Below are 12,873 nucleotides of genomic sequence, written 5' to 3' on the forward strand. Positions count from 1 at the left end.
CATACTTCTCGCCCACCCCAACTCCACCATCCCCGCATGCAGAAACACAGAAACAAACACATTAAAGTAGCCGGTACCACACCCAAAATAATCCATTTATTGCAAGTAATAGAGCTACTTTCCGCCTGAACTGCCTACTTTGCACGGAAAAAAGCGGTGATTTTTGTTTTCACTTTTTTTGGCGGCTTCAACTAGCATAGCTTTCTCTACACGAAACATTGTTACACCAGTTCGAGTCCGCGTCCTCCAAAATCTCAGACGCATTGGCCGAGCACATCGACTCCCGAAAGCGCTTCATTATAAGCGTCGGACGGCTTTCACTCGAGACATCATCGGGAACATGGGGGAGCTCTTCCCTCAGTTCACCGATGCTGCTGTCTTGGTCCGGACTCGCTGACTTCGCGGGTTCCGTCGTGAGTCCCGCGCGACGGAAACAGTTACGGAAAGTGTCTGGCGTCACGTCGTCCGTGCGAGGCGCAATGTCTCAGTCGCAACCCTTGCTTTGCGGTCGCGGCCAATCCGCATCCCAATCGCCGCTCCGAGACCGTGCATTTCGGCGGCCATTTTCGGCGCGCAGAGTTCGATATATCGGATGTGAACTTCGTTATAAGGAATATGTTTCCCATGTATTTCCGTAACTGAAATATTTTTGTTCGATATATAGCATAATTCGCTCTATACGGGTTCGTTATAGCCGGGTTTGACTGTATTACACGCGTGTGTGCGCGTTGTTTATTTGCCACAGAGTGCTTACCTTTCAAAGGAGCCATCGTTGTTATTCATTGAATGAGCGATGCATGAGCGTTTTTTTTTTTTTTTTTCAGTGGAAACAGATAACACACGCGCGCGTGAAAGCCGTCGGCGTACGGGAGGCTGCAGGAGAGCTCTCGAACCGGAAGTGGCGAGCCGCGAGACTCCGCGGGAGCAGACAATGTACCCATGAGCCTTTGCGCTTTTTACCGGTCACCTATTCCCCAAAGAACTGAAGCCGTTTCACAGATACTGAAAAATACTGAACTTCGCGTGATGTGGACAACGGGAAGCAAGAGTCCAGACCGGGTTACGCGCAGTCACAAGGCGCGCAGAATAGAGAGTTTTAGCACTCCGCATGCTCCGTCTGTTCACCGGGACCCGACTGCGCACGCGGGTACGGCGAAGAGGACGCCCCCCCCCCCCCCCCCCCCCCCCCCTTTCCCGTAACGAATGTGCGGGCATGGCGAGGGCCGACCCGCGGAACTAATCCCCCCTACCGAAAGGAATGCGAAAGCGCACTTCCCAGTCGGGTCCCGGTAAACACAGTACGACCGGAAAGGACGGAACAGATGGAGTGCTAGAACTCTAATCGTTTGAATCCCCCGAGGTTATTCATTAGCCGTAATGGGGTGAAACGGGAAAATTTGTAACAGCCGCGAGACACGACGATTCACGTGTCAGTTCGAGCTTTCATTGCATCTATGTACAGGCTTGGAGTGTTTTGAGCCAGTCGAATGAATGCATTCACACACAAGGTACACTTTATACTTTATTGACCATTGCTAAAATTTGCGTGGATCAGTATAGTATAACTAAACTATAGATCACTAGCGGGGCGAATACTTTATGACATGACTAGGAGGGTGCGGTAGAAAAATGGACGAGCCGCCAAGACCCGTTCTGATGAGTGCTTCAGGGGAACACGCTAATGATGATGAGCACGAGGGAGGCGAGGCGTCATCTTTTTCAACAACAATTACACTTGGCGATATACATACTTATGAAGGCGAAACGTTTGTGAGAATCGCGATTTTATTTTGTGGCAGAATTTTTTTTTTTGCCAATCGGTACACTGCTTGAAGATATGTCTGATGACGTGAGGGGGGGGGGGTCATTTTTTTTGCAGTTTGGATGTGATTTCGCTGGAAATAGGTGCTGGCGGACGCTGCCGTTTACAATAACAACGTATCGCATAGTAAAGTTTGAGGCTTACTCTAGTTGCTGAGCTTTGTCGGTAGCAAAACTGCGAGAAGGTTGAAGGTGTGGACACTGTGGAGTAATGGTGGAATGATATGACTGTTCACCTGTCCCGGGAGTGTGTTTTACGGCCAAATATTACGATTGCTTTTCCGGCACGTTCTTGACTAAAGCGGTTGCTAAATCAGAGTATAGACCAAAAATAGCATCATCATCATCAGCACCAGCCTATCTTCGCTTACTGCAGGGCAAAGGCCTCTCCCAATAATCTTTAAGAATGTAACGCTCCCTTTTTTTTTTTCTGCGCCCTAGAACAGAGGGTTTGCGCCCACACTCAATCTATAGCCCTCACAGACGCCACGCCGGCGGCTGATCCACACCGCCTCCACATGTGGGATGCCGGGTACTCGGCGTTCCTTTCCACTACGACGGCTCCGGCGCAATTCTTCTCCCACAGCTCCACAAAACAATCACCCAACTTACGCACCTCATTCGGCGCATCCGCGGCTCCACCTACGGCCTCAAAGAATCCGACACTTGCAAACTCGTTCAAGCCCTCCTCATCAGTCGCCTTATATACTGCTGCCCTTTCGTCAACCTCAAGACACAGGAAGCTAACAAGCTGGACGCTCTGATCCGCAAGACCTATACAAAGCAGCCTTAGGCCTCCCTACCTACACTTCCAACACACGCCTTCTCCAGCTTGGCCTCCACAATACCCTCACAGAAATCTTGGAAGCCCAACGCACTTCCCACCTGCACCGACTCTCCCTCACAACGGCTGGTCGACGGGTACTTCAGGTCATCGGACGCACGGCCCCTGCAACCCCACACGCGCCCCAACGTATTCCCCTCTCCATTCGTCAACGCATCCACGTCCCTCCCGTCCCCAAGCATATGCACCCCATCTACAACCAAGACCGCCGCAACGCCCGCGTCCGGTTCCTCGAAAAACGCTACGGCTCGGATCCCAACACCCGCTATACCGACATAGCGCAGTCCTCAACCCGCCACAGCACCACCATCGCAGTCGTCAACAACGAGGGCCGCCTCCCCACCGCGGCCTCCCACCGCCACATCCCCACGCTCACCGCCGAGTCCCTCGCCATCGCCCACGCTGCCCTGACCCACTGTCACCAACCCTACCTGACCATAATAACCGACTCGCAGCAAGCCTGCCGCCTCTACCAAGCCGGCCTCGCCCCGCCAGCAGCCATTCACCTCCTTCAACGCCTCCCCGAAGACATTGACCTATCCATTGTCTGGACCCCCGGCCACTCCGGCCTGGCAGGGAATGAAGCGGCCCACGCCGCAGCCCGCGCACTCATTACCCGGGCACTTCCCTCGCCTAGCCTCGACCAAATAACTCCCCCACCCCCCGACCCAGCAGCCCTGACACCTCTCAACCCCACGTACAACTCCGTCCTCTCCCACCACACTAACTCCCGACGGCGATACCAGCCCCCCCACCCTTCCCTCACCGCCCAACAGGCCTACATCCTCCGCCGACTACAGACCGAAACCTACTTTAACCACATCATTCTATACCACATTTCCCCTTCTCTCTTTCCACCAGACTGCCCACATTGTCACATCCCTCTCAACACCTACCACCTCGTCTTCTCCTGCCCCCAACACCCACATCCCCACCCCTCCCCTTCCCCTGAGCAGTGGGAGTCCGAGCTGACCAGCTCTAGGGAGCCTACATAAGCCGCGCCTTCGACGAAGGCGCGGCTTATGTAGGCTCCCTAACCAGCTCCGCACCGGAGCGCCAGGTCGCCCTGGTGCGGCGCGCACTGGAGGCAGCCCGGACAAGAGGCCTCCCGGACTTAGGAGGCTAACCACGCCCTTATAGCCCTTCCCTTTAAGCTCAATAAACGTTTTGCCACCACCACCACCACATCCCAGCATGTTCCTTATTGGACGAAGCAGTCGCTCCCGACTTTTCGCGCGCGTGCTAGTCGACAACACTCCCCAATGCTGGCTCAGAATGTTTTTTTTTTTCTTCTTCTAATGAAGCCTGCGCCACGACCATCCGCGACCCGCACCCTTACCACGAAGCCGCAATAGCTACGTGGAGCTTTCCTCAGGCGTACACCTATGTGGCTCGTAAATTTCTACGACAGAGAAAAAGAAAAAAAAAAGAATTGAAGAGCCATCGCTGGACCTGTAAGAATGCGTAGCCATATCGTCCCTGTTTCTCGCGAACTTGACGCTTGGCCCGATACAAACGCCTCGCTCCGGGTTATAAAAGTCCGCAACGCGGCGTTTCTTGCACTACCCTCGTACACCGTTATGACTGACCGTATACTCTATAGACAACCGTCTTAGTTGTCACGATTGCTCGCTTTAGCAGCGGCATTGACTGCCTGCCGCTTCTTTAGTTGCTCCGCCAACATCGGCATCTCGCCGCCGCCATTCCCAACTCCTCCTCTTTTACCGCCCTGCTCTGGCTGAAGACACGATTCTACTGCAACAGGCGCGTTGGCATGAGCAGGTAGCGAGCCGCGCTTCGACTTGACGCCACCCTCGCAACGTCCGCAGCGTGAGGCGCTCTCTTCACTCGTTCTAAACTCGTCTAGTCACTCAATGTCGATAGACCCACGCGAAAATTTTGCCTATCGCTGCTCGATTTATATCGGTCCCTATCCGCTGTGTCGCGGGCGTTCCAGCTCCCACACAGAGCATGCGCCCTCACCTCTTCATGGTTGACTAGCGGATGTCGTCGTGGTCGGCAGGCCGGTAGGAACAGGAATTTTCGCCCTTCATGCGAGGGGGACTTCAGGTGGTCGTTGCAGGGGCGCTGGCAATTTTGAAGGGAACAAAGCCGAATGCACGTCACTACGCCATGGGCCCCTTTCGCCCTTGCCCGGACGCTTCTTCCTCGTCCACCTCTGCTGGCGCGCCGCCTCTCGAGTGCTAGCGCATCGTACATTGCCCCTCGAATCTCCGAAATCGCTTCTTTTTTGGCCAAGCTGACGTTTGCTTTCAGTAGTACCAATTCAGTTTCAGTGTTATGTATTCAGGTAATACGTACGGTTCCTGCGAAGGTGGTTTAGAAGAATGCTTGTCCGCGCCGGCATCGCGTGCTTCCGGCTGTCCATTGGGAGCTCAGGGCAGGGAGGTGTGCACGTGCTATAGCTTCTGAAAGCCAACAAAGGAAGGAAGAATAATGAATTTATATCAACTTACGGCAGCGAACCTTCAGTTAACCTCCGCACTGAAGTACATCCCGTCTACCGATATCATACTCACCCCCCCCCCCCCCCCCCCCTGCGGGAGGAAAAGAAATCGCGGAAAGTCGATCTATAAAAATTTCGGAATTCAGTCCATAAATGTTCATATAACGCTAAAAAATGATTGTGCATATCTGAATAAAAATTAAAGCCGTTCCACTCAATGTGAAAGCTGTCGGAAGTGCAGAGCTGGAGCCTTTCTGTCAAACTCTAGTGGAGATCAGTGGGCTGGAGCGTTTCCACGTCATTTCGACCGCGCCATTTTTTTCTTGCGCGGCCGCTTTTTTCGCTTACTATCGTAAAAACCAACCTGACGAGCGTTCATACTAAATGAACGCGGGGCTGACGGTTATATACAGATTTTGCCTGAAATGTACCTGTAGTTTTCTTTGCGATAAACAATGGGGAGATGTATGAAAAGCGCCAGCGGTTCACGAGGTTCGAACGGTTATGACTATTTAAACCCCGTGGTTTTCCAAGCCTCAGCGTGGCTCCCTGGCACCGGTACAGAAGGCTGTAATTGGGTTCATTATCTCGCTGCACCGACTGATTCTGGCGGCCGCATCGACCGTTAGCGAGCTAAGACGACATAGCAAGCCCATAAAGTCCTCTGCACTTAATACTAACTCCTATGGACCACCTCTGCCCTTTTCGGCAAGAAATAACAAGCGAATACAACGTTGTAGCAAACGATTACAGAAGCTTGGCGCGGCGGTTGTACCTTGCAGCATCGGTGGGAAGCGGAGGAAAAATAAATGGGCGAGCTCCCGCCGCTCCGATACCTGTGTTTAGTGCGAGCAGTCGGTTTTGCGGAAAAGTCGTGAAGCCTGTTTTGTGAAGCTTCTTTCGGGAAGCCTCCTGTATTTTCCAGTTTATAAGACGCTTGCGCAAAAGGTTGGTGGGCGACAGAAGGAGAGGGGTAGACGCGGGCACGCGGACACCCGAAGTTAGGCCTAACATCACACTTTGAAGTCTGAAGTCGTCAAACGGTACCCGCTGGAAAATAAATACTTATTGTACTCCGCGCAGTGGGTTTTAAGCCAACTTTAAGACCGACCTTTGACCTCAGTTATCTGCAGGGAACATAATCTTAGTGACCCCCTAGATCTCTTCAGCTGCGAGGGCAGCTGTGTTGTGAAAAGATGAAAGTGGTGACGATATGGGAAAGAAGAGAGTCTCAATAAGTGGGAAGCATAAACTGCAAGTCGGCCTTTGTAACGAATCTTTTTTAAGTGCGAATGCACTTCTTAAGCGAGCCTGAATCGTCCGCCGCCGTCGTCCGCCTAGCAACAGCTGCGGGTGCGCGCGCTCCTCGTCTTCCCTAGCAACGGGGGGAGATGGACGCGCGCTACTCTCCTCCTTTTCTCTCCGCTCAGTGACTGCGGGTGTTGGGCGCCTCCTCTCCACTTCGGGCGGGAGAGCTCTCGCTCGCGTAGCGGGCGCTCCGCATTCCGACGCGTGAGGGCGCTCGTGTATTCCTCGCCGTAACGGCGGGCGCTACTCTCCTCCTCCTCTCTCCGCTCAGTGACTGCGGGTGTTGGGCGCCTCCTCTCCACTTCGGGCGGGAGAGCTCTCGCTCGCGTAGCGGGCGCTCCGCATTCCGACGCGTGAGGGCGCTCGTGTAGCGGCCGCGTGGCGCGGGAGGGTATTAGTCGAGCGCGCGCCGTCGTCGAGAGCGGTCGCTGGTCCTGCATCTCGATAACGATGATGGCGGACCGGGCAACGGTACCAGCAATAACGAGTGAAATATCTTTCTTTGTAGTTGTGTGCGTGTGTGTAATCTCTCGACTACTCATTAAGATCACGATATCCACCGTAATCGCGCAATCAACAACCGTGCATTCGCGCTTACACACTCTCCCCCTCGGGGAAGTGCGAGGGAATTTTTTATAAAAGATGGGAGTAACTGTAACTAATATTTCCTGTTACAGTTGCTGCATAAAAAAGTAACAGTGTTACAGTTACAAGTTCCTCTATACCTATTAAAAGTAACAAGTTATAGTTACCATAAAAAGTAACCAATTACCTGTAACGCATTACTAGTAACTAGTTACAGCCTAAGGCTGCTGGTGAGACGCGAAAGCATACCGCCGCTCACCGTTCTCAGTAACAAAAACAAATACACAAACTCAGAATTTTCGAAACAAGCAGGTGAGAATATGTAAGTCTCCTATAAATCAAAATTTTAGAGAAAATATTTAGTTAGCAATGTATTCTGTCGATTTGAGAAAAATTTCTTGGAGCTTTTTTTTCAAAATTGCAGGCCAACCAACAATTTTCTATAAGTCCACTGAATGGGCTTTTCAGCATTTTAAGGCAAACCGCCTGTACTCTCGGGCATTTTTGAGGCAACCACTGCTAAAGAAAATAGTACAATAGGCTTAGGTAACAAACTTCAGCTTCGCCTCTATGTAGAGCAGTCGCTGTTGCGTTACTGGGTGCATCCAGTGTGGCGCGATATCATCTCTATGGTGACACATGCTTGATGCGCTCTCCACTTAACATGTGGCTCAGGGCATGCCCAGGCTTTGCCTATCAGCATGGTCCGTTTCTTGTAGAAGCCGACTTCTGACGCCGCTGCCAGCTTTTTCGTTCAATGAGTCATATGCTTTTGCATTAATAATTTAACTGTGTCACCTATAAATTAATGTATCCACAAATGACAAGCTATCTATAAAAAATCCCGAGCCATCTCCACTAATGTGAAACCTGGGGAGGGGCGAAGCGTGCAGAGTACAAGTGTATTCTTGGCGCCTTGGCGTTTTTGCCCGCAGAGATGAAACCGTTGGGAGGTAGAGGTATGCAGCTTTGCCGTAAAAGTCTCTTACCTTTGAAGCATGAAACTCTCTAGCGCGAGGCGTAAACCAGTGTCCCGTTGTTGTTTTTTTGGTACGCGTTACGAAGCGCTCCAGAGCGAGGCAAAAACCAGTGTCCCGGTGTTTCTTTAGTACGCGTTACGTTCTAGCACGAGGCGTAGACGAGTTTCCTGATGTTTTAGAACCATGACTGGTGTTTTAGTACCAGGCGACGATTATGACGACAGGAGACTACAACAGCCCCAGCCCCTAAGGGGCTTCATCCCTAAAAAGCTGGCCAAGTGCCACAAGCGGCAAGCAGCATTCTAAAAGGTGTGCATGAACAAGAGAAAAATAGTACATAGCACTCTTGTATATTTTTAAAATGCATGAGCACCTATTCTCTAGAGGCCTTCATCCTGCATGGACCTAGTAGTTTGTTGTTGAATATGGTGATGACGAGGAATTCAATTGGCTTAAACGCACCCAGAGTTGTCGAAACATGGCCTAGAAACTCCAGACGTCAACCTGAACAAGTGATCACACAATGTTAACAAATCACTTAGTGTGCCAGCCCAAACCCCACTGGTTGCAGGATGCGAATTATGTCGTGCCACCACGGTACTGTGCCAATTCAGCACTTCAAATGAGCAAAGTTCAAGGTGGCAGGTGAAAAGCATTGAGCCTAGTCAGCATTGCGATAAGCTCTTATTTCATTAACTGCTTCACAAGCGAACTGGGGGACAGTGGGGGAAATTGGTGGGGATCAGTGGGGGACCAGTGGGGTAAGGGACCAGTGGGATCAATGGGGATCAGGACATAAGTTGGGGACATTAGTCATGTGATGCTGAACCAGTCACTTTTAAACTCGCAACTCACAGGGCGTCCTTGCATAGATACCACACGTGGGAATTGTGATTACCAAAGCAACTTCTAGCAAGAACTACTACTGGCTCGCGCAAAAAAACACTCTTTTGATAAGTTTTCTATCTACATCAATGTGCACGTGAACAAAAGTTTTGTGCTTCAGTGGATCGTGTGCTTGAGAGAAATGTACAATACGCAGCAAATTAAACGCAAACACAAAAATATGAATCAGAACATGCAAAATTGAAAAATACTTCTCGTTGAAGTCTAATCATGGCGTGCTATTGGTATATACGGAAAGCCACATTTACGGACTTTGTAATGAAGCCACGCGTCATTTTGACTTGTATGGAAATAAATCACGCTATTTGAGTGTTCTGATTCATATTTTCATATTTGTGTTTCATTTGCCGTGTATTGTACACATTCATGGTTACTGATGAGTGAAGGTTACCAGGTACCTTTGCAAAGATTGTTTTTCCCTGCCGAATGTATGTGAGCAGGTGTAACACGTCAAATATTTTTTTTGCAAGTTTGTACACACATCTGGGAAATAACCCATTAAAGTTGCTCTCTCTCTCTCGGGATGCACAGTGCATGTGTTGCAGATGAATGGTTTTGGCTGTGACAGTACAGATAGACCGTGTGCAATGTGCAAAACCCTGATTTTAATGTAGTTAATACTAACGAACCCCAATTCAAGTTTGTTCAATTCGACTAAGTGTGGAACACCAGGGTGAACTTCAGTATGCGGCGAGCTAGAAAAGCAAGACAGAACATGCCACTGAAAATGCAGCATTTCATCTAACTCTTTCTGTGCCAACATTTTAAAATTTACCTCGCTTAACAAGCTCAATTTTAGCCTGTGGGTGTAACTGATCAAGCACTTCAACAGACGCGACTATTTTGGCTTTAAATAGCGGTATCCACTTCACAAGAAAATATGCATTCAAAAACACCCGACACAGGCGAACTGCGAGTTTGCTTGCATGGCTTTGTAATTACTCAATTCCAAGAAATTCTGTGTTGACTTTCCCGTGACCTCTTACCAGGCTTTTGCTGTGTATTTAAAGTGTTCAAATTTACTTTGAATATGTTATTTTAAAAAACAACAATGGTTAATTAAATCACAATTCGCCTGATCGAAACCGCTACTGCAGGTCGCTGCTAAATTTTTACACGAGACCAGACTCCATGCCTACCTTTAGACTTGTACAGTGTCATCAGTTTCCTGACTACCTGTGCTTTTGTACCGCTTCTCTTTCTTCTACCTAATGTCTTATCTTTTCTCCATATGCCGCATGGCAAAAATGCGAATTAAAACAAAAGAAACCACGTTATTCCACCGGCTCACTTAAATACGTTGCAATTCTGTTGAAATTTCAGTGGTTTACGTTACTCGACACTAGCACAGAATACAGCACGGTCACTTCAACAGGTTGCTTAATTTATTTTGATGAAATATCTGAACAAGCAAGGTTGACCTGTAGCTCATGAAAACAAAGTGACAATCACACGAATGTGGCCACAGTATGCAAAAAGCAAAACTGCTGATATGCGCAAAGCGAAATTTGATGAAACAGGTGCGATGAGACTGATGGGTTCAACTTCACAGCGCCAAGTTAAACCGGAGCCGGCTCTTGAAACCGAAACGTGTCCACGACAACCTTCCACACCTTGTTTTGAGCGGTCAGCACGAAGGATTCGCTGAACGGCACCCAGCGCTTGCCCGAAAACTTGATCTGTCCAGCGGCTGCGACGTGTACTGTGGTCTGGCCCTGGACGAATTCGTCACGGATGGGCTGCGCATCGACGAAGTGAAGTTCGGCGTGGCACGACGGAAGCGACTCGTAGAACTTGCCGATGGCTTCCTTGCTGTTGTGCGGGTTTCCATTCCACACGAGGTTGGCCGCGTCGAGGAACAGGTTGCCGACCAGGTGCCGTCGCTTCTCGAGGGTTTCGTAGAAGAGCCTGGCGAACTCCTCGCCAGCTTTGGCCGCTTGATCGTCCTGCTCGTGCTGGGTCATGGCTGCTGCGGCTACTGCTGGCTCTGCAGCGTCACCGTCACTGCGAATGCGTTCAAGAGAGGCGGACCTTGGTGCACAGCTTGATCACACAGCAGTTCTGGCGTGAGCGGTTTGGGGATTTGTGCGTTTGGGCACAGAACGAGGAGGTTTTGTTCAGGAATGAACGGCGGATTTGACAGACGCCTGTTCCTCCATGGTTTGATGACAGGTTTGACCGTCAAAATAGCACTTCTCTCACACGTGTGTTATGGCGACGTTCTGTTGCTGATTCGCAGAGTTACTGGATAATCCAAATTCCGGAATTGCCAACTAAAAATATATTGCGTGCTTAGTTTTGTATATAATCACAGCCAAAAACAAAAATGTGCGCTGAAAATAAAAATAAAAATATTACGCCGGACGGAAAAAAAAAAAAAAACCTGCAACCGATTCACATGCCCAGTCTCTGCGAGGTTCGCGGCAAATCATGTTCAAATGTTCCGCACTCTCTTGCATTGCCACTTCATCGCGACCGCGTGGCCGCGAGGAAGGGGCTAGGACTCTGCGCCGACCAAGAGTCCTAGCTTCCTCCCGAACTTTTCCGAACCTATCATGACTCTCAACGGGGGTCGAGGGAGGGATCTCGCGATTTTCCCGCTCGGAGTCTCCCGAAGTAGCACAACAAAGCATAGGCGGAGAGTTTTCATTTTAAATGCAGAGCATTTCTTTAACTCACGATGTCACCCGGCGTTGTCGGCGTGCCTCGGCGTCCGCAACAGCCGTTCCAGGTGCGCCCTCTCCCCCACTCCTCCTCTCCCGCATCACGCTACCCTCCTCGCTCTCAACAACAGGTCCGCACTCCTCCCCCTACACTATATAAAAAAATAATACTTACCGGCGCAACTAAACCTTTACATCGCACCCGAGCCGCCCGACGTTATTGCGCTACAAGAAGTGGATACCCCAAAACCCGAGCTTCGCGGCTATTGCTCGTATACACAAGACCCAGGCCACCGAACAGCTGTTCTAGTAGCGCAGCATATTACTGCACAAGAACACCTCATTGCATCAGAAATCGCCCACACCTTTATTGAAATTCTCCCTCCCCGCCCGAATCTCCCAAGTGTCTACATCCTGAACGTGTACAGTCCGCCGCTCTCATCCCTGAAGACCGTTGACCTGCTTATTCATGAAGCAAGCCGAAAGTCGCAGCAAAGCCCTCTCATTGTACTAGGGGACTTCAACGCCCCCCATCACTCATGGGGATATCACCAAGCCTCTAAAAAAGGAACAGCCCTCCTCCATGCAGCACAAAATCATTCCCTAACCCTATACAATGACCTCACCACCCCCACCCGCCTTGGAAACAGTGTCTCTAGAGACACAACACCTGATCTCACCTTCGCCCGGAACGTTCCCCATTTAAGCTGGTCCCTCCGTACGGATACCCTTGGCAGCGATCACTATATAATAGAAATCAAGCTGCCCAGCCTCCAAACGGCTCGCAAAACCGGAAAAGCCCACATAACAAACTGGGCAGCCTTCCGTAAAGACCCTACATCTCTTCCTCCAATCGAAGAAAACCTTGAAGCCTGGACAGAAGCCCTTGAAAGTCTGGTCCGAAAGCACACCAGCACTGTCCTTTTAACAGACAAAAACCCAGTAGCAGACGCCCACCTACAGCATCTTTGGGCAGCCCGCCACGGTCTAGTTAATCGTTGGAAGAAAAGGAAGCACAATCGGTCCCTCAAAAAAAGAATAGCCGAAATTACTCAACAGGCAGCAACTTATGCCACGATCCTCCAAAATCAAAATTGGCGTAGCTTTTGCGATCAGCTTCAGGGCACGCTCACTACCAAAAGAACCTGGCATATTCTCAGGAAACTCCTAGGCGACAAAGCCCCTCGCAGACTAGGACAGCAACAAATCCAACGTCTCATTCATAATCACCACCTTCCCCCCCAAGAGCTGCTCGATTCAATTCGCACCCACCTCTTCGGGCACCCAACAACTTACCCA

General features: G+C 50.4%; 1 protein-coding gene across 1 annotated transcript; it reads right to left on the reverse strand.

The window, feature by feature from the left end:
- Positions 1-10,278: 10,278 nt before the first annotated feature.
- On the reverse strand, positions 10,279-11,717 carry LOC144148811 (NTF2-related export protein 1-like). The gene is made up of 2 exons (XM_077680329.1): positions 11,591-11,717; positions 10,279-10,915 (listed from the first exon to the last, which is right to left on the reverse strand). Exons 1-2 carry the CDS (start codon positions 11,674-11,676, stop codon positions 10,471-10,473), a joined length of 531 nt encoding a protein of 176 aa, XP_077536455.1. The 5' UTR covers positions 11,677-11,717; the 3' UTR covers positions 10,279-10,470.
- Between the last annotated feature and the right edge of the window lie 1,156 nt (positions 11,718-12,873).

This window comes from Haemaphysalis longicornis, unplaced genomic scaffold (genome assembly GCF_048455015.1).
Source record: "Haemaphysalis longicornis isolate Haplotype H1 unplaced genomic scaffold, Haemaphysalis longicornis Haplotype H1 scaffold_8, whole genome shotgun sequence".
Lineage (NCBI taxonomy): Eukaryota > Metazoa > Arthropoda > Arachnida > Ixodida > Ixodidae > Haemaphysalis > Haemaphysalis longicornis.